The sequence below is a fragment of the Myotis brandtii genome, unplaced genomic scaffold (genome assembly GCF_000412655.1).
Source record: "Myotis brandtii unplaced genomic scaffold, ASM41265v1 scaffold120, whole genome shotgun sequence".
Lineage (NCBI taxonomy): Eukaryota > Metazoa > Chordata > Mammalia > Chiroptera > Vespertilionidae > Myotis > Myotis brandtii.
Genome location: NW_005354174.1, coordinates 231,130 through 256,625, shown reverse-complemented (window position 1 = coordinate 256,625; position 25,496 = coordinate 231,130). Strand labels below are relative to the sequence as shown.

The window sequence follows — 25,496 nt, the reverse complement described above, 5'->3', positions numbered from 1 at the left end:
GCCTAGGAGTCTGCATTCTAACCAGCAACTCAAGTTATTCTCATGCAAGGGTTCTTAGGACTGCACTTTGAAAAATATTTATTTGCAATACTATGATGGCTTTATATCATAATTTCAACCAGGGATTGGGAAACTTTTTCTGTAAAGGGCCAGGTAGTAACTATTTTAGGCTTGTGGGCCATAAAATTTCTGTTGCAATTACTTAATTCAGCTTTGTATCATGAAAACAGCCATAATTAATACATAAGAAGTGTGGCTGTGTTCCAATAAAACTTCATTCCTGAACTTAAATTTGAATTTCATACAATTTTTATGTGCCATGAAATACAGTTTATACATGGATTTTCAACTGCATAGGAGGTTGGCACACCAACCCCTGTGTTATTCAAGGGCCAACTGTTCTGTTCTTCCGTTTATTTTTTAACCATTTAAAAATGTATAAACTATTTACTTAGCTCATGGACTATACCAAAAACAGATGATGAGCTAGACATGGCCCACCAGCTATTTGCAGAGTGTGTTTCAGAGGCTATTGCATTCTCTTAGAGCAGTGGTTCTCAACCTTCTGGCCCTTTAAATACAGTTCCTCATGTTGTGACGCAACCATAAAATTATTTTTGTTGCTACTTCATAACTGTAATGTTGCTATTGTTATGAATCGTAATGTAAATATCTGATATGCAGGATGGTCTTAGGTGACCCGTGAAAGGATCTTTCGACCGCCAAAGGGGTTGCAACCCACAGGTTGAGAACCGCTGTCTTAGAGTATATAAATAATAATCTCTATATGTAAAAGCCTAATCGACCGTTATAATGGAACGATCGGTCACTATGATGCGCACTGACCACCAGGGGGCAGACACTCAAAGCAGGAGCTGCCCCCCAGCCCCTGATTGCCTGATTGGGCTGAGCCCCCAGGCTGGGATGGGGAACCAGGGGTGGGTGGCAGTAGACACGGCCCCTTTCCCAGGGGGGCCGAGGGCCAGCTCCCTCCTTGGAGTGGCGGCCAACCTCCCAGGTCCCTCCCCCTGTCCCTCCATGGGCAGGCAGGCCCCAATCGCCCGGGCTGGGACGGGGAACCGGGGATGGGTGGCAGCGGACACGGGCAGTGAGGGAAGGAGGAGAGGGGGAGGCGGGGAACCACGTGGTGGCAGTGTATGGGCAGCAAGGAGGCCCGTGAGGCGGGGAGGCAGGGAGGCAGGGAGGCAGGGAACCTCATCGGCCCTGATCTCCGGCCAGGCCTAGGGACCCCATCCATGTACAAATTTTGTGCACCAGGCCTCTAGTTTGTAGTATAATCTAAAAAGAACCATATATATTTTATTTAATTTTTTTTTTTTCATTTATTGATTTTAGAGGGAGGAAGGGAGAGTCAGAGAAAGAGAAACATCAATTTGTTCCACTTTTCTATGCATTCATTGGTTGATTCCTATATGTGCCCTGACCAGGGATCGGACCTGCAACCTTGGTGTATGGGACAATGCTCTAACCAACTGAGCTACCCAGCCAGGATTGTATATTATCTTATTGCATAAGACAGCTGTTTCAGGAGATAATTAAAGCCAAGGGAATAACTCTGGGACCCTCTGGTTTTTTGACTCTTAGTTAGTTAAAAACTTGATTCTTCCTTTTGCTGTAGTGGGGCTCAGCTATACCCAGTTGCCCTCAAAATGCGATAGGTCTGCTGTTCCTCAGCATGGAAAGGGTATGTAGCTTCATCAGGTTCCTTCCATCCAGCTAATGCAAGAGATCTGGTTATCTTATTCTGCTCAGGAACTCTGGTGGACAATTATAGATGCCTTTGACTAATAAAGAAAAATGGGAAAATAGTGATGCTTTAAAAATGGAGCTAATTTGGTATAAAGTGGTCAAAAAGTCAAATTGGGCTTGAAGTATGATAAAGAAGTTCTTGTAAGGAGAAAGTTGAGACTCACTGCTTGAGTTTTAAGGATTTTGATTAATACAATGAGGCATTAAAGCATAAGATGATCAAATGGGGTCAAACGTTTCCCTATTGAACTCTTTAGTTCTTATGAACTTTATTTTAATTTATAAATTCTTTTTTGCCTTACTTACAGTAATGAGCTTTGAAGGACAGAGATCTTATGAAAAGATCTGCATTTTCTGAGATTTCATGGTCCTGCTTCTCAGAGGGCAGTAGTGACTTCAGCAATTTTGAGGCACACTTAAATCTACTTGGGTATAATTGCTGACTTTTTTTTTTTTTAAAGTACTCTGTGTCTAGATGTTCTGACCTATATAGATGAAAGTTCACTTAACCAAGAACCTGTGATTCTATTTAATTTTTACCACTTGTTCCTTGACCATTTTAAAGTATCATTTATATAGGCTGTGGCACAAACTGGTTTCTAGTAATCACTAAACAAGTTTAAATGTGATTGTAGAATTAATGTTCAGATTATAGATGAAGCACAACTAGACTGTCCTTATTGTCCTTAAATTCTTTCTCTTTGCAGATTTTATTTCCTTCCCCAGTGAAATGTACATTTTGGTAGTCTTAGGTCACTTGATCTGTTATGGTCAGACTATATGACTAATCAACAGACAACTCATGGAAAGGGGTTCTGGTCCCAGTGGGGTTACTCATTTTCTATGTAGAGTCTGGGAAAGCCTGTTATCCTCCATTTACCTCCGATTCCTCATTTGGGAACCATGACAGCAGAATGATACTGATTCATGAGAGATTGAGCACACTCATGTGTTTTAAACAAATAGGTACTCGAGTTTGCTTCAGCAATTCCACAGGTCTGAGATGGGGCCTGAGAGTCTGCATTTCTACCAACCTTCAGGTTGACGCTGCTGGGTATTGGATCACACTTTTTGAGTAGTAAGAGTAGCAGAAGAGGGCTTGTGTTCTCCATCTGGAATCTAAAAATAAGGAGGCTCTTGAAAGACAAGAATGGCAGCATGTTTTAAATGGATTGGTGAAAAAATATGATAACATAATTATAATCTTACTAGAGGCCCGGCGCATGAAATTTGTGCGCGGGTATGGTCCCTAGGCCTGGCCTGCAATCAGGGCCATCTTCCTCAGCTGCCCGCAGCTGGTCCCGCCCCCCCGCAGCCACCCACCCCCGATTCCCTGTTCGCCATTGGGTATTTGGTGCCTGTGGCCGGGGGAAGGGACCAAGAGATGGTCAGTGCGCCTCATAGTGACTGGTCCAGTAGTTGTTCTGGTCATTCTGCCATTAGGGTCAATTTGCATATTACCCTTTTATTATATAGGCTAGGTTACATCCCCAAGTAAAGACAGTCTATTCAGTAAATGGTGTTGGGAAAATTGGACAGATGATGCGCAAAAAAATGAAACTTGACCACCATCTTACACCATACACAAGAATAAACTAAAAGTGGATTAAAGACTTAAATATAAGACTTGAAACCATAAAAATCCTAGAAGAAAACATGGGCAGTAAAATCTCAGACATTTCTCTTAGCAGTTTTTTTTCTGATCTCCTCAGGCAAGGCAAACAAAGGATAAAATAAATAAATGGGACTACTAAAAAGTTTGCACAGCAAAGGAAACATTAAAAAAAATGAAGAGACAGCCACTGAATGGGAGAATATATTTACCAATATATCTGATAAGGCATTAATGTCCAAAATTTATGAACTTATACAATTCAACACCAAATAAACAGTCCAATTAAAAAAATGGGCAAAGCACCTGAATAGATACTTCTCCAAAGAGGACACACAGATGGCCAATAAACATGAAAAGATGCTCAATGTCACTAATAATTAGAAAATGCAAATTAAAACCACAATGAGATATCACCTCACACCTGTCAATGGCTATCATCAATAAATCAACAAACAATAAGTGTTGGTGAGGGTGTGGAGAACAGGGAACCCTTTTGTACAGTTGATGGGAATGTAGATTGGTGCAGCCAAAGTGTAAAACAGTATGGAGTTTACTCAAAAAATTAATGAAACTGTCTAATGACCCAGTGATTCCACTCTGGGGATATATCTGAAGATACCTGAAATACTTAATTCAAAAGAATATATGCATCCCTATGTTCATTGCAGCATTATTTACAATAGCCAAGATTTGGAAGCAGCCCAAGTGCCCATCAGTAGATGAGTGGATAAAAAAGCTGTGGTACATGTACACAATGGATTACTTCTCGTCTGTATAAAAGAAAGAAATCTTACTTTTTGCGACAGCATGGATGGACCTGGAGAGTATTAAGCTAAGTGAAATAAGTCAGTCAGAGAAAACAGATACCATATAATTTCACTTATATGTGGAATCTAATGAACAAAATAAAGTAGAAACAGACTCATAGATACAGAAAACAGACTGACAGCTGTCAGAGGAAAGGGGGTTGGGGGCTGAAGAAAGGTGAATTTTGGGATTAAGCAAAAACAACAACTCGTAGACACAGACAACAACATGGTGATTACCAGAGGGAAAGGGGAGTCAGGGGAGGTAGAACAGGGTAAAGGGATAAACAGTGACTGAAAGAGACTTGACTTTGGGGGGCAAACACAATACAATATACAGATGTATCGAAGTTCTACACTTGAAACCTATGTAAATTTATTAACCAGTGCCACCCCAGTAAATTCAATTAAAAAAAATAGACACCTCCCCAGGTTAACGAGCAACTTAGTTTTTCAACACCATCAACTTTTACTTTGACCTTGCCTTCTCTGCAATCGATGGCACTCACTGTTTGCATTATTTGATTCCCTTATGTTAGTCCATCTCGTATTGTTATTCAACTGTTTTATATGAGTATCTTGTGTCATTGCTTTAATGATAAAATCCTAGCACAGGGTTATGACTTATGTTACCTTTATACTCTGTTCTAGTTACTACTGCTGCATAGCACATTGTTCCAAAAAAAATGAAGAGACAGCCACTGAATGGGAGAATATATTTACCAATGGTTGGAAAAACAACCATTTTCTTTTTTCTTTTCACTCACAGATTCCTATGGACTTCACATAGTGGGGACAACTTTTCTTTACTCCACAATGTCTGGGGCCCTTGGTGGGAGATTTAAGACCTGGAGGTGGCTTGATTGCTGGAACCTAGAATCACTGAAGTGTCTTTATTTACATACAGGGTGGGGCAAAAGTAGGTTTACAGTTGTTCATATGGAAAATAATCTATATCCTATATAATAAAAGCCTAATGCCCTAACCGGTTTGGCTCAGTGGATAGAGCGTCAGCCTGTGGACTGAAAGGTCCCAGGTTTGATTCCAGTCAAGGGCATGTACCTTGGTTGCAGGCACATCCCCAGTAGGTGGTGTGCAGGAGGCAGCTGATTGATGTTTCTCTCTCGTCAATGTTTCTAACTCTCTATCCCTCTCCCTTCCTCTCTCTGTAAAAAAATCAATAAAATATATTTTTTAAAAAAGTATATATCTTTAAAAAAAATAAAAATAAAAGCCTAATATGCTAAGTGTCCGGTTGGCCACTCAGCCGTTCAACCAATCAAAACACAATATGCTAATGATATGCTAAGGCGGCCTAACTGCTTGCTATGACGTGCACTGAACACCAGGGGCAGATGCTCCAACCAGTAGTTAGCTTGCTGCTGGGGTCCGGCTGATCTGGACGGAGTGAGATGGACTGGATATGCCCTGGAGCCCTCCCGTGGTTCCTCAGCTGGCCAACCTCCTGTGTCCCTTTTGGCCCCGGTGGGGTCCCTTGGTCTGGCCTGCACACTCTCACAATCCGGGACCCCTCAGGGGATGTCAGAGAGCCGATTTTGGCCCGATCCCACAGGCCAGGTCGAGGGACCCCACTGGTGCACGAATTTGTGCACCGGGCCGAGAGAGAGAGAGAGAGAGAGAGAGAGAGAGAGAGAGAGAGAGAATATTACAGAGAGGAAAGGAGAGGGGGAGAGAGAGCTAGAAACACCAATGATGAGAGAGAATCATTGATTGACTTCCTCCTGCATGCCCCCAGTGGGGATTGAGCTGTGTGTGTGTGTATGTAAAAGCCTAAATGACTGGCCGACTGGCCAGTCGCTATGATGCGCACTGACCACCAGGGGGCAGATGCTCAGCACAGCAGCTGCCAAGCAACAGCAACTTTGCAGAGTGCCTTCTTGCACTCTGGGACCCCTTGGGGGATGTCAGACTGCTGGTTTCGGCCCAATCCCTTTAGGCCAGGCCGAGGGACCCCCCACCAATGCACAAATCCGTGCACAGGGCTTCTAGTACAAGAATAAACTGTGTTTCATGTACTCATACTTGTAAACCTATTTTTGTCACACCCTGTATTTAATAGTTGATCCTGGCTATCAGTTGGGATCTCAGCTGGGCTCTTGGCTAGAATACCCACATATGACCTATCCATGTGGTAACTTTATTGAGTTTCTTTGGGCTTCCTTGTAGAATGGCAGCTTAGTTCCAAGAGCAAGTCCCAGGAGAACAGGTAGAATAGTCTTCGCAGTGACATTTCTGTACTTTTTTGGTTGAGTTGGTCAAATTTTAAGAGTGTCATGTGGGATGGGAGATACCTGGTGGTCTTTAGCAAATACATTCTTCCACAGTCCCTAACAACACTTAAAACAGTGTTGAACACACGTCATGAACTCAGGAAATATGATTGTGAATGAGTGGCAATTTAAATACCCAGGTGGATGAGGATGAAATTTAAAAAATTCGATTCCAGATGTGAACAGATTACCCCATTATACCCAAACAAATATACACCTTCACCTTCTATAGTTTCTTCTCTTTACTCTCTCATTCTATTTTCAACATCAGAATCTATGAATTTATCATGTGGAACTAAACTTGTTAAGGTCTTTGCATCTATGTTTCTCTTAGCAGAGGTGGGGAATGTCTGGCCTGCCAGATCATTTGGTCTGGCCCTGCCAAGGCATTAGGGGAGTTAAATGTTTGACCAAATACTAGTATAGCAGGCTGATGTTTACGTTGATAATTTTGTATGGCCTGCAAATGATGTTATAAATACCCAAATGGCCCTTGGCAGAAAAAGGTTCCCCACCCCTGCTCTATTGGCATGTTTTTTTCCCTGTCCTCATCAAGTGGGCTGCCCACATCCTTCTTTGGGCCATGATGTGTTCTCTAGCCAGCAACTGGCTAGTGTCTGATAGATTCAGTTAATGGGCTGGTGATCCACATGAGCACATTGAGATATGCAGCCAGGTTATGACTATATAAGCAGTTATTTTAAAGCTGTGTGTCACACTGGGGAATATCTGTGGCCAAACCAAAATGCGGACTCTCAGACTTGAGCTTTATGTGTATTTATCCTCATTCCATGACACCATCATATCAGTTAATTTATGTGGTGGGAGAAGCAAAATCAACCCTGCCTCCAAATGTGTAAGATGTTCAAGTATATTAGCCAAGTTACTCAAGTTTTCTAGATGACTGAGAACAATTTGTGAATAATTTTATTTCACTTTAAAAATAAAACTCAAATGTTGAGTTGTATTATTTTCCTTGATGAAAGATTGCCACACTTTGTTTTTTGTTTGTAAGAGTGAGTATATTAACTTTTCCCCCAATAGAACACAATAAATAAAAATTAATGAGGGAACTAGTATTTACTTATGGCAATGTGAGCTAAAACGCTTCTATTTTTAAAAGGGTGACTTTTAAGTTTTTTAAAGAACTAAACATTTACTCTTATGGAGAAAATGTCGTCCTGGCTAGTGTGGCTTGGTTGAGCATTGTCCTGTGCCCCAGGAGGTTGTTGGTTTGATTCGTGTTCGAGGGCTTGTTCCCTGGCAGGGGGTGTGCAGGAGGTAGCTGGTTGCTGTTCTCTCTCCTTTCCTCTTTTCTAAAAATCAAACTATTAAAAAAGAGAGAAAATGCAATTACATAGGTTTTCAATTATAAAATAACATTGTAGGCCTCCAGCATACTAGTATACTGGGACCCTCTGAAATTCCAAAAGCTAAAACTATTTTAATCAGGTCATTTTACACAATCTTCTCTAGCTCCGTTGTAGCTGTTTTCTGCTTATTCAACATGAGGCAAAATTTCAGTGGATAGAATTTCAGATTTTTAACTGCAGATTCTAGTAGTTGTCATGATTTTTTTTTTAAAGGGGAAGTAGCCTCTGTGGCACTGGGATGGATGCTCCAAATAGACTGTGACTCCTGGCAGCGATTCCAAGTCTATTCTAGGTGTGGACGCCAGTGTTAACATGAGGCTGGTGCCCACATCCCAGGAGCTCTCCATTGCAGGTAGTAGTTAATAGTTTGAGATTTCAGGCCCCGTGGGCAAATACTAATTCATTTTGTTTAGCACTTTGATGCTTATTATTCAGAGACCCGCAATCATCTCTGATGAGACAAATTGCTTATAACTTGTAAAAGAAATACCTTCTCTGGGTTTGGTTTAGGACAGTTCCTTTTTTTCTTTCATCCCAACCCACCCTTTTCCCCTAGCCAAAAAAGGCATTTTTCCCTGAAGAAATGCAGCTGTCAGAGCAACTTGGAAGGGCTGAGTTGAACACCATGGACAGCGATGTGGATTCCTTGGCTTTCTCTCTGGCCATCCTCAACCCAGAGACTAGTGTGCTGCAGTGGGAGTGGCATGTTCATTCAGAGCACCTTGCAATCTGTGACCCCTCAAACGTGGGTCGAACTTTACTCTCCTAATATTCTTTTTCTGTCTCCCAGTACACATTCACTAAGTTGATTTTTACACAGCTGTGATGTAATACCCATATTTTCTTTTATTCTTTTTTTTTTTAAATATATTTTATTGATTTTTTACAGAGAGGAAGGGAGAGAGATAGAGAGTTAGAAACATCAATGAGAGAGAAACATCGATCAGCTGCCTCCTGCACATCTCCTACTGGGGATGTGCCCACAACCCAGGTACATGCCCTTGACCGGAATCGAACCCGGGACCTTTCAGTCCGCAGGCCGACACTCTATCCACTGAGCCAAACCGGTTTCGGCTTTTCTTTTATTCTTTATGATCAGAATCTGCCAGCCCTAGAACTGAGCAACACTTCTTCTTGTGCCTACCTGGGACTTCTTGCTGAGGTCCCTCTGCTATCAGGAGGGCTTTGTGTCCTGAATGGTGTACCAGTTTGTGGCAATGTTTTTCTATTATGGGCAGTAAGAAAATGGAACAGCTCAGCTGATCTAGGCTGTCTTTTCTTTTCTTTTAAAATACATTTTATTGGTTTTTTACAGAGAGGAAGGGAGAGGGATAGAGAGTTAGGAACATCGATGAGAGAGAAACATCGATCAGCTGCCTCCTGCACACCTCCTACTGGGGTTGTGCCCGCGACCAAGATACATGCCCTTGACCGGAATCAAACCTGGGACCTTTCAGTCTGCAGGCCGGCGCTCTATCCACTGAGCCAAACCGGTTAGGGCTAGGCTGTCTTTTCTGTAAGTAGCATTTAAATATGTTCGTTGTAGGCAGATCCAAGACCCCTTTCATGCTTTGAAGGCACTGGTTGGTAATGTCAGAGTGCTGTAAGGCAGGTGATGAGAATGTAATCCCCCTCCCCGGGTCACACAGAGAAGCAGTGTGTGTGGGATTGAGCTAGGAGCCTGGACACCTTGGATCTCTTCCTGGTTCAGTCACTATGTGCCCCTAGTTGAAACCATCTCACCCTTTCTGAACCTTGTTATTTTCTGATCTGTAAAAGGGGTCAGGAGTGTTAGAGGAGCAACTGTGGTGTCTGTGCCCTCTGGCAGACGTCGTTTTTCTGAACCTTGGACCCAGCTTTGGCATTTTAAGCAGGTTTGTTGGCATGAGACTGACTAGCAGCAGCAGGGAGAGAGGATCATGTCTGTCTCACTTGGCTTCTTCCCTGAGGACTCACAATCTGTTTTCTTTCCCCTGTAGCACCCAGTACCCTACCACTGCCCAACCAACGAGGGTTAACAGAATACTAGGCTTCTGACCCATCCATTACTTACTTACCCTTGGCCCCTGATGAAGATTTTTCTGCTGAAAAGGCCAGGAAGCCCGGGACCCCTGCCTCAGGGAGGCAAGTGGCCTCACAAACAGAATGATTAATGGGAGACTGAGTCCCTCTTAGACAGTAACTACATAACCTGGTTGGAAATTTGATTAGCATCTTCCAGATTTTACACATTGAGCAGCTGCTCAATCACCAGCATGAGAGCCTGATTTTGTGTTTATTATACAGTGACTTTGCTTTTTTAAACTATCAGGATTCTGCCAGGGAAAGACTTGGAAGTGGCAAGACACTGTGCTCTGCTACAGGACAGGATGTTCTAATAATGTAAAAGTTCCACACATTTCCATCTAACACCCACACCCGAGAATCTTATGTGACTACTTCCTTGTTCTCCCTCATAATACAATTGCACCTATCTCCATGTACCCCTGTATCAGATGTGGGCCCCCAAAGAGGGGTGTAACCTTGGGTGAGGTAGCTCCCTTCAGACAAGGGCAGTTTCTGGGGAGGGACTTGTGATCTCTCAGCATCAGCACTCTGAGTGCCTCAGTCCTGAAGGGGCAATCTGGGTGGCATACCACAGCACCCACCTCCGCAGTGAACCCAAACCAGCTGCAGCAGCATCACCTGGGAAATGTATCAACTTTAATGGCCTAAAATCAACTCAGTTTCCTTCAGTAGGTGAACAAACCATGGTATATCTACCTGTACCAAGGAAAGGACTGTTGATATATCCAACAACATGGGCAGTGTGGCTTAGATGGTTGGAGTGTTGTCCCGTATAGTGAAAAGGTCCTGGGTTCGATTCCCTGTCAGGGCTTGTGCAGGAGGCAACCAATCAATGTTACTCTCTATAAAATCAATGAAAGCCTGTCCTCGGTGAGGATTTTTAAAAAAAAAGTACACTTAGTGAAAATCAGAATTCCCCTCATCCCCCAAGAACACTACTCTATGTTCTATGATTTCATTATATAAAAATGTAGAAAATGCAAATTGTAGTGACAGAAAACAGATCAGTGGTTGCTAGGGAATGGGCTAGAAGATGAGGGAGGGATGAATTATAAAGGAGCATGAGGAAATTTGGGGGGGTGATGGATATATTTCCAGGTCATGTTGTCTCGAGTGTATGCATATGTTAAAGCTCACCAAATTGTACACTTACTGATCAAGTTGTACACCAGTTATGACTCAAGAGCTGTAAGAATTTAAGTGTGATCATTACTTGGGGAAAGGCAGAGGGACAGGTACTCATAGTCACATAAATGAATAAATAAGGGCCAACATGGAATTCCAGGGGGAATTCTTTTTAAAAAAATATATTTTATTGATTTTTTTACAGAGAGGAAGGGAGAGGGATAGAGAGTTAGAAACATTGATGAGAGAGAAACATCGATCAGCTGCCTCCTGCACACTCCCTACTGGGGATATGCCCGCAACCAAGGTACATGCCCTTGACCGGAATCGAACCCGGGACCCTTCAGTCCAAAGGCTGACGCTCTATCCACTGAGCCAAACCGGCCAGGGCTAGGGGGAATTCTTTTAAACTTTCTGATTGGCCACATGCTTGCCTCCTTGTGTTTCTGCAGATCTAATTTATATCCACTGTGATCAGCTCTCTCATAACTTGCCAGATCCAGACCCAGGATTCCGAGTAACCAGACCCCGCCCAAGTGAGTAGCCCAGCACTACCTCTGTCTGTAGAACGAGGGATATTCTTGTCCAACTGAAATAACTTCAGGCATTTCTACAATACCCTGGGGGGAGGTCAGCACCCTTCCCAGTGGACACAGACTGTAAAGCAGGGGTCCTCAAACTTTTAAAACAGGGGGCCAGTTCAGTGTCCCTCAGACCGTTGGAGGGCCGGACTATAGTTTAAAAAAAAACTATGAACAAATTCCTATGCACACAGCGGCGGCAAAAACACCCGGCGGGCCGGATAAATGTTTTCTGCGGGCCGCAGTTTGAGGACCCCTGCTAAAGCAATGTGCATTTGAAATGAGAGGAACTGATGTCTAAAATCCCAGGAAACCAAGAGTGTCGTTTTCTGTTGTTACTAATATATAGAACTTATGTAATATTGAATGTCTTATAGTAAGTAAACAGTGTGCTAATGAGGATATATTTACATATATCTTTAAATACTAAATTCATTTTAATCCAACACATCTGAAGCCAGTGAGATTCACCTTTTAGCTTAGAATTGGCTGAGGAAGGTGAAGCTATTTAACCAAACCCAGGGGCTCAGGTCAGCTAAAATGCTTATTAGCTTAGACAAATGATTTTTTAGACCATGGTTTTCAAATTACCTGGGATTATTTCCATAGAAATACCATAGCACAAATTGCAAAGTATTCAGATGTCATAAGTATGAAAGGAGGAACTGTTTTTAAATAGTAAAGGGCAAAAGTGACCATATGTATTGGATTTTCTGTAACTGATCCAATTCAGTATCTTTTTAGTCCACAAAGGCAGTTCATTGAATATATTACCTAATGTGGTATCATAAGATCTCTATGTCTAGAATTAGACATGAAGATAGGCAACAGTATATGAAAGAACATTGCTATAGGAGGGGTCAGAATTTCTGATTTCTTCCTAATTACCAAGAAACTCTCTTCAATAAAAGCAAGACCCTGCAAGATTACTGGTTCAGGAATCAGCTGGGCATGTTTCTGTCTTTCACTTTCCTAAAATAGGATATTTCCATTTAATGCCCTTTTTAACACATTGTTTGCAGGTAGTTTTTATCGAGCGCTAACAGGTGGCACAGGCCATTTTTGCTAATTTTTTGCGCAAATGGCAACGTTCAGTAAAATTACGATAACTTTAGTTTACGTATTTATACGTTACCCGCATTCTACCGCTAGTCTATAAAAAACGTATCCCGCATCTATAAAATACGTGTCCCGCGCTCTACTACCAGTCAACGTAAAATGTATAAATACGTTTCCCGCATACAATGTGTTAAAAAACAATCGCCAGAGTGCTGAGTTTTACATAAATTTTACATATTGGTATCTTAGGCTACTTTTTCTAACTGATAATCCATAGATGATTTGCGTCCTCAAAAGAACATACTCTATTAGAGAAAATAACCATTTCTAATCCTTTTACTTTCCCATTCCTCAAGTATGCAGAAGGCTGTGATGAGTCAATACCATATAAAATACTGACAAGTACCTGTATTTTGCAGGAAGGAGACTATAATTTCGGATTCCCTGGTGGAGGAAAACAAAACGCTCTGGTCTTGCTTCCAATGATGCAAGTGTGATTGTCAGTGTCTTCATGAGCTCCAGAGGTCACAGCACACTACCACGGACTCTCATGGCCCCTCGGATGATTGCTGAGGGGGACATAGGAGGCATCGCTCAAATCACCTCCTCTCTCTTCCTGGGCAGAGGCAGTGTGGCCTCCAACCGGCATCTCCTCCAGGCTCGTGGCATCACTTGCATTGTTAATGCTACGATTGAGATACCCAATTTCAACTGGCCCCAATTTGAATATGTTAAAGTGCCTCTGGCTGACATGCCTCATGCCCCCATTGGACTATACTTTGACACCGTGGCTGACAAGATCCATAGTGTGAGCAGGAAGCATGGGGCCACTTTGGTGCACTGTGCAGCAGGGGTGAGCCGCTCAGCCACTCTCTGCATTGCTTACCTGATGAAATTCCACAGTGTGTGCCTGCTGGATGCATACAACTGGGTGAAAGCCCGGAGGCCTGTGATCAGGCCCAATGTAGGCTTCTGGAGGCAGCTGATAGACTACGAGCGCCAACTTTTTGGGAAGTCAACAGTTAAAATGGTACAGACACCTTATGGCATAGTTCCAGACGTTTATGAGAAAGAGTCCCGACACCTGATGCCTTACTGGGGGATTTAATGCCACCAAAGCCTGCATCAGCAGCCCCTCAAGCAGTACCAGCATCAGCTACACAGTGTCTACTCCCCTCTTCACCTTTCTTTTCAAATGGTTGATTTTTTGGTTCTCCCTGAAGTGTTCAAGTTTATTTTAAGAGGTAGGGAGGAGGGGAGGAACATAAGGGGAATGCATACATTGCTAATAACATTTTTAAAACTAACATTTTGGAATAGTGTTTATGAAAATCTTTAACTAGCTTTTAATCATTTTTAATAATTTGAACAGTTTAATAAACTGGTTCTGCTCTATCTTGAATCCCATGCCTTTTGGCATCATGACAGGTGCAAGAGAAGCTCAGTGCAAAAATCACTTTGAGTCCTGTTTAGCTAATCCTGTAGAGACAAGCTTTGCCTAAGGCTGCTGACCACACAAGTGCTTAGGGAAGATTGATACCGGCTTCAGTCTCTACTGGATTAGCCCTCCTCTTTCCTTCCCTCTTTATTATTTAGTAACTTTGTAAGGTAAAAAGAAAACACCTTTATTATTTAGCTGTTAAGTAATTATAACAAAATCTGCAAACACCCTCTTGGAATCAATGTGTCCCAGACTATATTATTTTTAATAAACCTGTCTGCTTAACATATTAGAATATTTACTAAGAACAATTTTAGGGTGTGTGTGTGTTGAATGGAAGAAAGATGCTCTCCAATTATGTTATCATATGGCTTCTGTGACAATAATGAACATTACTGAAAATAGACATCCAGCTGAATCATGTCAATATTTCACATCCCGGCAGATATCATTTACAGTGCTGGAACTGAAAAATAGCATAGCTAAGTGTACACTCTGACAAAAGGCAATTTTCAGTTGTCTCTTGGTAACTTTAAGTGCACCAAAGCAGCGAATTCTCCATCAAACAATTTGGTTTTTCACAAAAGGTGTGCCTTTGCTTGACTATTAACAAATGCCCTAAACCAAAACTTAATACAAGTGTTAAGCAAATAACAGCTTCCTCAACTGGCCCTAATAAATCGGACAACTCATCAGAGAGTGATAGGTTAAGTAGTAATTATTCCATGTTCCTGGGAAGCCACTGGGCATTACCAGGTTGCCTTATTTTTAGATAGGGGAGCCACTAGTCACAGCACTGCTCTTTTTTCACTCATTTGCTAGATAGGCTGTAGCTAGCTTATCTGTGGAATAATTTTCTAGAGTTTTGGTCTATTTTGGTAAGAAGCCATGAATATAATGCCAGTGGCTGCATATTTATATAAATGGTATCTTCCATATTTTACCTGGTCTGGGGTTTCCATCTAAATTCTACCTTTTCTTGTTTCATATCACTTGCCCACTCTAACAACCACATACATCATTATTGTCTAAATAGAAATATTCAAAAAAAGCTAATAGTTTCTCTATGGGAAATCAGAGGAACCATAAATGCTACATCAACACATAATCAAAATCAATCAAAAGAACAAAACAATACTATGGCTATGGAGGCCATGGCTGCTTTAGTATGAAGGCAAACTAAGTCTAGTAGTCTCTAGATAAAGGTCCAAAATAATCATACTATAGTAAGAAAATATTTAGTGATATGTTCTTGGTAACTAAGGAAAATTTCCTGCAGAAATCCTGGCAAACACCACCACTGTGATAACTAAGAGCATTCTTAGCCCCAGGCAAGTTTAACATCTTTCTAATCTAAATGTCAGAGTTTATTAGGACCAGCTAATAAAGGGAAGTGTGTAACCTACAAGATGTTAGGGGAATTTTTGTAGTGATCCCCAGTGCAGGGCAAGCAGTTCAAATGTCTGTAACATAAAGACCCTATAATTTTCAAAGCTTAAGAACACGAGTCATTAAAAGGCAAGTAGAAGGTATCTTTAAACAACAAAAAGAACGTATATGTACACAAAGTACTCAATTTAAAATACTCAACCTATGTAGAGTGCCATGGGAAAAATAAAGAATGGATAATATCCTAATATACCCACTTCTACCTTAAGCATATCGAGACAAAAATTACACTTTGCCATAAATTTTTTAAAGGCAAAATACAATAAAAAAGCTTATTTCACCTCTCAAGCAGTGGGGTGAAGCTGTCGGCACAATACACAGTATGGAAATAAGTAACCTTGGTTACTGTTTCCAGGGACACTGGGCTCTTGGCTAACGAGCTGAAGTGAAGCTGAATGCAATGTTGAGTCATTTCAATAAATGCATAAATCAACACAATGGTATTCCACACTCCCCAAATCCTTGGTGGTATCTAATAAAACATTTCTATTAAACAGATATGAAAGTAATGAATACTTTTCATAGCAAAGGCTTTTTGTTGGTGTTTTGCTGTATTTTCCTCCAGCATTTCCCATGGAGTGACTAAACCTACCATACTTAGTAAGGTCAGTAGTAATTATACATAGAATTTTATCTGAGGCATTCTGGAAGATATCTGGGAATGGGAACCAATCTAGTTAGCATACTTTAAAAAATGTTACTGATATAGGCCATTGTGAAAATAATAATCCATATAGCATTTTCAAAAAAAAGTCTCAGCAATGTAAATTCTGTCAAACTGGGTGATATTCTTATAGCAAAGGTAGATTTTGTTATGGAATGTACAAAACCAATCAGAAGCCTGCTTGAATTTGGGTGCTATCTGAAACCCTAGGGGCTGCTTAGGCTGAATTGGAGCACAGAAGCCTCAGGAAAAGCCTGCTACAAACCGGTCCGCGTGTGTCGTTACTGGCACTCCACTAGTCCCGTGGAGGGCAAAGACTCCGGAGGTTGTAACAATTCAGAGACAGCTGTCTCAGTCCTTAGCTGGAGATAGCATCAACTTCAGCAAATGAGAAAAACAGACTTACCTCATCAACACTTCTCTGCATTCTGGTGCACAGCAAGGTAAAAGCAGAAGCCTCGTCGACTGCTGTTCATGGAAATGTTCTATACCTTTTCTGGAGAGGATGGAGGTAAAGATGTAAGATGAAACAAAACAATTCCTCAAGTTCTGCCCTGAGAAGGGAAAGTAATCTAGTTAATTATGTAAAGCAGCAATTATATTGGCAAAACCAAATTTTTCAGTTACAAATAAAAACTAAGTCTAGGTCAGACAGCATAAGTCAGACAAAGTGAAACATAAAAGATTCAAAATCTCTTCATAAAGCACATAACACCTCAGAAATGTGTCCTAGATTGACATGTTCTTCCTAGGAATGACAGTCCTAACCACTTGGCTTTCCCCCGACTTGATGCATTAGTTTCAGTGGCAAAGGCAATCCCTACAATAACGTGAGCTTTTTCCTTCTAAAATTCAGTGCTGTTTTTGAATAATTTCCTTCCACTACTACTAAGTTCCATTACCTTTACCATAAATGCACATCACATTTGCCTCTCAAGGCCAGGAATTCCACCTTCTAACCCTAAATTTTCAGGTCTCACGTAGATCCTGCAAAGTCAGGCAGTACTGGTACATAGGCAGTCATTTTTTGAAATCTGGACAGAGACCACTGCAAAAAGATTTCATTCAGCTGCCTTTCCAAATCTTGTCTGAAAAAAATACCACGTTCACAGTCATGAGGTAAAACAGGTTTTCAGCGAAGGCCCCTAACAGGAAGGATAATCTGATACTCAAGGTTTTGGGCCTCTGTCAAAATGAACATTCTCCACTGCAAAGTACCCAGGCATGTTTGAGAAAAAGTCTTCTTGAAAGTTGATAGTTTTAGAAATGAATGCAAGGAGAAGAGAATTGGTTAATTGGTTCAGTTGCATCAGCAAAGTTGGTAAATCTGCCCTTACCTACCTGCCCTTGTTCAATGGAGACAGACAGAATTTTTTCTAGAAAAAGAACATCAGTTTAATCACAATTTCCCCTCTTTATTCATTTCAAATAACACACTAAATGCAGATAAATGCACTCAACTTCACAGGACAATAAGTGTCCTAGATATAAATAAGCTCTGGCTCAACACATTCTTGCCAATTCCAGTCCTACAACAATTTTTCTTCAAGTGACAATTCTTCACAGTTTCAATACTGCAGCAGCAAATTATTGTGGTCCATATTTGAAAACATCTTAAAAGAACTAGTGGTAAGTTAGCAACTTCTGGTGCCACATGCAGTTTGGGTAGGGCAATTTCACCACAAATCCCAAAGACGCAGTGGGAACCAGGGGACAGAGGTCCTCTGTGGGAATGACTAGGAACTTCCGAAGCTTTTCCCCGCCCACCTCTTGGGGAATTCTTCATATAAATTCATAGAGGTGAACTTTGCAGTACTTGCATTCTGTCCATTGGTCCCTGTCACCCATGGGTGTGATGAAAAACAACAAAAACAACCCAGTTGGTACTTCATAGAGGAGCTTTTCAGAGCAAATCAGGCAGGATGAGGCCAGGAGGTTTTGGTTCAACACAATTGATCCAGAAGTTGGCACAGCTGGCATGATACTGGTGTCCACCATATGCCAGCTTGAAATTATCTGTGTCTGAGTTGAATGCCTGCCGGAAATAAACAGACATGTGGATTAAGTCAGGCTTCTTCTGCTCCTAAGAGCTGAGCAGCAACCAGCATGCACACTTCAAGTCACAGAGGCCAAGGCCAAGCTGGCACGCGTACAAAAGCTGAGCAGGTAGCTACAGAAATTCAGGTGAGAAAGTTTTTGCCGCTAATTAAAGGTATAAAAGTATCTTTACCATTAAACCCAGTTTCAGCAAAAGAAGGCCAAATCTGTCATAGAAAAGGCAGAGTCTAGGGGACTGGGAGGAGGGTGTCATGATATGGGGAACTAACATAGCCAAGGGCTGTGGCTAATTTTTATCCCTCATTGTGCTGAAGGAATAAAGGCTGGCATCTAATCCCTTAACTTTCTGTGGCTAATTACCATCCTATCATGAAAGAAAACAAAAGATTATAAACTCTTAGGGTCTAATGCCATTGGAAGCTGGTAACGGAATCAACATAATTAAAAAGTCCAAATTGGGACTGGGTTCATAAAAAATGAAGATATTAAACACATAAGAATTATTTCTGGATAAGTAAGGCTTACAGCTGAGTTACATCTAGCCAATCCTAACCACACCATGTCCCGGGGTGCTTTTTAAAGCATTACAAATAAATAAAACTCTAAAACCCAAACAATTTGTGTTTTTGTTTTTTTTTGTCCGAAAATGGTCAAATCCTGAAGTTCTTTGATCTCACTATGTGTCACTATAGCTTCCAGTCTTTCAGAAGCTGCTCATTCTGTTACCCTACCCATCACAGAGAAAAATAACCACACCACCAGAAGCCAATCATGAGATACACGCATGCAAACAAGATGGAAGTGGATCTACAGTTAGTTGATTAAATCAAACATTATGGGAACAAAGGTGACTCAGTAAAGATTCATGATTGGAATGGGTCAGGATGGCAGTGGAATCATTTGATTTGCCTTCCACACTGAAAATTAAGATGTAAATGCTAAGATAATGTGTAACTGGTTCATACTTTTTTAGGATGTTCCTCTGCAGGCTTCTCTTCTTTCTGAAATAACGTTGAAACCATAAGGTCAACAAAATTCCCAAAACAGAGCCTCTTGCCTGCAAACAAATCCTTGCGGGTAACCTGTTCTCTTTACTACCCCACTGTGCACAGGGTGCTGCTGGCACAATGCAAAAGCACGCTTCCTAGAAAGGGAAGAACGGCACGCGCTCCATCAACAGTTTCCCCACTGCTTTTCTGAAAATACATCTATTTCTCTGGTCAGATTTCAGGGCTTTCATAAAATCCCAGCCACCTGGGCACGGCCCTTGTAGTGAAGTGGTCTAAATGGAGTTGTCCCCAGGTCATGTTAGGAAAGCACTTTGCCATCTGCAGGGGAAAGCGTGTGACTTACCCGGCTCCTAGAGTCCACGTTTAACAGGCACACCCCACAAGCAAGTTCCTGAGCATTTTTAATACCAGGCCGCAGCATACAAGAGGAAAAATCCAGTGAATTTTCATCAGGCTGTGAAAACAAGACAAATGGGTGAGAACCTGGCAATTCCAAATGCTGTTAGCTTCCCTCCAATGATTACCCATCCCCAATAGGTCCAACAGCAAATTAGGTAAGCTCTCTAATACCACCAATACAATCATTCCATTTCCCAAACATTGACTGAGTACCTGCATGTTCCAGTAGGGATGCTAGCACGAGGAAAAAAACCGGTCCCTGTCCTCTGAACTCAGTGTAGGGTGGGGGCCAGGTGGGTCTCAGGCAACACAGGTGATGAAAGCCCTACTAGGGGTAAGTACGGAGTGACAGGGCACACGGGGCGGGGGACTGACTCCAACCCCAGGGGAAAGCAGCCTGATGGCAGAGATATCTTCCCAGAACTTAGAAACAACTTGGCTGAGTCCTCATGGACATACTATGCTAGGTGAGGGGGATAGAATGGATGAGTAGGGAGGGAAAGATGCTTATTCTATGTAGAACAAGCAGGCCAGGCAAAGGATCTCAGTAAAAGACTGGGTATGGGGGGAAGTCTAGGGGTTGGGAGCCAAGCTTATGAAAGAGGTAAGAGATGGAACTGGAATATGAGGCCTAAAGGAAAATATGGGGTTGAGGCTTTATCTTGGGAAGCCGTTAGGGTTCTAATTGGATCATGACAATTCTGGTTGCAGTGTAGGCAGTGAATTAGGGGAGGCAATCTTCAAAGTATGGGCCTCACAAGGCTGTTGTAGCACTCCAGGACCCAGATATGGAAGGTCTGAACTAAGGTAGCAACAGTGGGGAGTGGAGAGCAATGGGCACATGAAAAACCTAGTAAGGCAGTAGAGTCAACAGGACTGGGTGACCTTTAGTGTGCAAGGAGGGGGGAGGCATAGGCAACTGAGAGATTCACCATAATAAGGTACATGAGAGCAGACCAGGGTTGGGAATGGAGGATGGCAGGAGAAGAGCTCAGTTTGAGCTGCCTGTGGGACAGCCAAGTTCTGACGTTATATAAGCAGGCAGATGGATATACAGTCCTAGTGTTCGAGGGGGAGAGACCTGGAAGTTACCAGCTAGTAAGTAGTCCCCTGCCCTGGCTGGTTTGGCTCAGTGGATAGAGCATCAGCCTGCTGACTGAAGGGTCCAGGGTTTAATTCCAGTCAAGGGCACATGCCCGGGTTGTGGGCTCAATCCCCAGTAGGGGGTGTGCAGAAGGCAGCCAATCAATGATTTTCTCTCATCATTGATGTTTCTATCTCTCTCTTCTTCTCTGAAATCAATAAAAAATATATTTAAATAAATAAATCACAAAGGCTTGAACTAAAATTAAAAATAAGTAGAGCTCTTACTTGTGCTAAGCACCACATTAAGGTCTTTACATGCATCATCTAATTTATTCTTTTTTTTTTAAATATATTTTATTGATTTTTTTACAGAGAGGAAGGGAGAGAGATAGAGAGTTAGAAACATCGATGAGAGAGAAACATCGATCAGCTGCCTCCTGCACACCCCCTACTGGGGATGTGCCCGCAACCAAGGTACATGCCCTCGACCGGAATCGAACCTGGGACCTTTCAGTCCGCAGGCCGACGCTCCATTCACTGAGCCAAACCGGTTAGGGCAGCTGTTAATTTCTTAAAAGTTAAAATATATATCTACTATACGAACTTGCAATTCCACTCTTATTTATCCAAGAGAAATGAAAACCTGTTAACAAAAAGTGTTGCACAAAAAGTGTTCATAGCAGCTCTTTTCATATTAGCCCAAATTGGAATTAGCATGTCTATAAACAATAAAATGGATTAAAAAGAAACACGATATATTAATACAATGGAATATTACTCAGTGGTAAAAAAAAAAGATCAAATTGGCATACAACACAGATAAATTTTTACAATATGCTAAGCAAAAGCAGACAGACACAAGAACATATATACTATGTAAGTTCATTTATATAAAGTTCTAAAACAAGTACATCTATGGTGATAGAAATCTAGGGAAAACTGATCACTGGATGTTTTGGAATCAGATCAGGGGACTGACTGGGAAGGGGCAAGATAGAACTTTAGAGGTTGATGAAAATACTCCATATATTGATGGGGTGTAGGATACATTGCTGTATGCATTTGTCAAAACTGATCTAACGATACATTTAAGATCTGTGCATTTCATTTTATGTAAATTATTCCTAAACTAAGAAAAACATTTGAATAACAATGAAAAGAAACAAAAAACCCAAATCCAACACCAAAGCAAAATAATGATTCAGGCCATCTTAAATAAAACATCATTTACTTTAATTTGGAAGTATTTCATGCATTTAGTAAGATTTTTAAAAAGTTATATTATACACTGACAAGTCCCAGAGCCAGACTGGGATATACAATCCTCAATCTTTAGCCAATGATGAACCGCTAAAATGATGCCCAAGAAGAAGGCTTTGGTAGTAATTACTGTTCACAAGTATTCTCATTCTCCTTCCCTTAAATTAGCCATCGCTGTGCAACCTGCCATGGTCAATAGACTGTGAGCACAAGTTCCGTGTGTCACTTCTGGAAGGAAGCCTTTAAGACCAACGTGCTATTTGTGATGTTCCCTTTACCTTCCCATGGTGACCAGCTATATTTCACATGGTGGAGGGTCTGTCAGCTTAGGTTCCTGAATGAAAAGGACACAGCACAGAGATCCTCCAACTTGAGACAGGCATGTTAGCAGGAACAATAAATAAAGCTTTGTTGTCTTACATCGCTAAGATCAGGGAGGGGTCTGGTTTGTTAACTGCAGCATAACCTAGACTAATTTGACTGATACAAAGGGTGATCTAGTCACAGATTCAACAAACAATTCCAGACTTTTGGTTTGGGTTACAATGTAACCATTCTTGGCCAATTGTGTAATTTCCCCTATTGCCACTATAACAAATTAACACAAATTTAAGTCACTTAAAACAACATATACTTATTCTCTAAAAGTTCTGGAGGTCAGAATTCTAAAATGGCTTGGCAATGCTGCATTCCCTCTAGAAATTCTGGGGGAGAATCTACTTCTTTACCTTTTCCCATTTCTAGAGCATGCCTATATATTCCCTAGAATCTAGGGCCTAGAATCAGTGATGGCGAACCTATGACACGCGTGTCAGAGGTGACATGCGAACTCATTTTTTTGGTTGATTTTTCTTTGTTAAATGGCATTTAAATATATAAAATAAATATCAAAAATATAAGTCTTTGTTTTACTATGGTTGCAAATATCAAAAAATTTCTATATGTGACACGGCACCAGAGTTAAGTTAGGGTTTTTCAAAATGCTGACACGCCGAGCTCAAAAGGTTCGCCATCACTGACCTAGATCATGGTCCCATCTTCCATCTTCAAAGCCAATAGCACAGCACCTGCCAATTTTTCTCGGCTTCGATTGTCATGTGTCTTTTTCTCATTCTCACTCTCCTTGGTTCCTCTCAGAAGGATCCTTATGATGGCACTGGGCCACCCAGATTATCCAGGGTAAATTCCCCATCAGAAGATCCTTAACTCAAACCCATCTGTGAAGTCCCTTTTACCACTTAACGTAACAAATTCACAAGTTCTGGGGACTAGGACGTGGGCATCTTTGCGGGGAGGGCATTCTTCTACCAACCACATCCACCTTGTCAACCGAGGACAGCCATGCAGAACATGATAAAGGTTCTGTCTCACAACACTGTGTAGACTGGCAAGATAAAATGCCATCATTATTAAAAATAAACTTCTGATATGCCACAGCAATAGGAAGTAAATACTCAAATTCACTGTTTTTTTCGAGTGGAAAAGAAGCACAAAAGAACATGTGTTATACTGAGAATAATAGTGGAATCAAAGAGCCTGTGTGATCTTCAGTTGACTGGAGGCTAGGAGAGTAACAGTCCTATTTTTTTTTTTCATAGATTTTATATGGCAGAGATGGACTAGTTTTGTTTTACAGGACCGAGTCTTTCTTTGTTCCAAACCTACTAATTTTAACCCATATCCATGAGATAGAACCTCAGATACTAGTAACAATTCACTTGTCTCACTAAAATAAATGTGTTTTGTTTTGTTTTTTTGAATACTCATCCGAGGATATTTTCCCATTGATTTTTTTAGGGAGAGGAGAAGAGAGAGGGAAAGATAGAGAGAAATATCAATGTGAGAGAAACACATCGGTTGGTTGCCTCCTGCATGAGCCTTGAGGACCCGGGAGGAGCCTGCAACCGAGGTACATGCCCTTGACAGAATCATATCTGGGACCCCTTGGTCCGCAGGCTGATGCTCTATACACTGAGCCAAACAGGCTAGGGCTAAAATAGATGATTTTTACTTCTGAGTTCCTGCAGTCTGTGCTTAGAGGAGATATGCTTCTACCACAAGAGGGAGTTTGAGTCCATGGATAAAGAGCATGTATAAAAGGAAAGGGGACTATAAAACTTTGCTAGTATAACTTCTAACTTAAGATTAAGGAGCTACGACTTGGAGTTTAAAACTGTGCGCTCTGCTTTTCTTAGCCCAAACATCATGACTGCAATGCAGCACTTCTGGGACATCTTCGCTAGAGAAAAGTAACAGCTGTCTTTTGATGGGAATAATTTCATGGAATCTTCATGGGAAGAAACAAGTGTTTGTTTTTAGCATCTCTTCAGCTGGGATTAACACAATAGGAAACATAAAGGATTTTTAAAGGATGATGTGCTTTCAAATCCCACATTTGTCAGTTTTAGGCAAGTTTCGTCTCTGAGCCCCAATTTCTTCACCTGTAAAAATGGGGATTATACTACTGACATCATGAAGCTGTTATCAGGATTAAATGAGAACAAATGTAAAGCATATAGTGCAATACCTGGCAGCTTCAAGGTACAAAATACTGTTCCATCAGTATTACCGAAATCAGAGAGCTGACTGGGACAATTTGGCTCCCTAAGGAACTTAAAATTCTACCTAAAATGAATCAATGATGTAGAGTTAAAAGATTCCTATGCAATCTGAATCACGCCTCTAATTTTAGTAATGATTTCGCTGCTTTGAGCCTCAACCCAGAGTCCTTGCAGTGTGTAGAGTTTTCTTCCAACTGAACTGAACTACATAAATGTTGGTCTGTGCCACTCATATTTATACATCTATGTTCAGAGCAGTAGCTTCTTCCTGACAATCCACACCTTACACTTCCTCTGTGGAATGCATCCTATTCTCCATGCAGTGGGCAGTTCAAGTTAAGTGTTATAGGCCAGGACCTACCAGTTACCAAGAGGAAACGATGTGGTATAACTCAGGAAAAGTATCTGAGCAGAGGATGACTGCTTTTCTGTCATAGCTAACCTGGTGACAAAAGCAATCGTAACTGGGAAAGCACGGGAGATTAGAGAAATGAACACTCAGTGGTCTCACATACATCTGCAATGCATCCCTGTGTTGTCTAGCTGCAGACTAATACCTATAACCTTACCTGATGTCTAGAAAAAGCCAGGTAAGCTCGCTCTCTAGACATGGATGCCAAAAATGATGTTCCTAATGGGGCTTTGAAGGAGAGGGCAGAAATGCCTAGCCACTCACCCCATTTTCCTGACAACTGGCCACCCTGAGGGATTTACAACTATGGAACAGAATGGGCAAGACCTTGGCAAACTGAGTAGAGAGGCACTGATGAACTACAGAGTTAACGATGCAAAGGTAATACACTGAACTCCATGGTGAACAACTGGTAACACTTCTCTATCCCACAACCTCACAGGTACCCTCACATACATCATTAGCCAAA

The 25,496-nt window shown here is 41.5% G+C and overlaps 2 protein-coding genes across 14 annotated transcripts in view; one reads left to right on the top strand and one right to left on the bottom strand.

Annotated features, from left to right (window-relative positions):
• Positions 1–7,802: 7,802 nt before the first annotated feature.
• Positions 7,803–14,420, top strand: DUSP14 (dual specificity phosphatase 14). Of its 2 annotated transcripts, XM_014531421.1 has the most exons (4): positions 7,803–8,600; positions 8,955–9,054; positions 11,500–11,583; positions 13,107–13,195. In XM_014531421.1, exons 1-4 carry the CDS (start codon positions 8,439–8,441, stop codon positions 13,118–13,120), a joined length of 360 nt encoding a protein of 119 aa, XP_014386907.1. In that variant the 5' UTR covers positions 7,803–8,438; the 3' UTR covers positions 13,121–13,195. The 2 variants fall into 2 exon arrangements, with proteins under 2 accessions (XP_014386907.1, XP_005858594.1); XM_005858532.2 differs by lacking the exons at positions 7,803–8,600; positions 8,955–9,054 and having other exon boundaries at positions 13,107–14,420.
• A 3,215-nt stretch (positions 14,421–17,635) lies between these two features.
• Positions 17,636–25,496, bottom strand: part of SYNRG (synergin, gamma) — a 56,604-nt gene continuing 48,743 nt past the window's right edge. For 9 of the 12 annotated variants that reach the window (XM_014531374.1, XM_014531349.1, XM_005858522.2 and 6 more), the window contains 3 exons: positions 19,653–19,763; positions 19,265–19,300; positions 17,636–18,276 (listed from right to left, as the gene is read on the bottom strand). In XM_014531374.1, the coding sequence (XP_014386860.1) occupies positions 18,145–18,276; positions 19,265–19,300; positions 19,653–19,763 (279 nt within the window). In that variant the 3' untranslated portion in view covers positions 17,636–18,144. The remainder of the gene's footprint in view (positions 18,277–19,264; positions 19,301–19,652; positions 19,764–25,496) is intronic. The other 3 variants (XM_014531358.1, XM_005858529.2, XM_005858530.2) reach the window with 1 other exon arrangement.

Bases quoted from the DNA above. Each gene is read 5' to 3' on its own strand.
- DUSP14 (XM_005858532.2), top strand. From the start codon at position 13,199: ATGAGCTCCAGAGGTCACAGCACACTACCACGGACTCTCATGGCCCCT.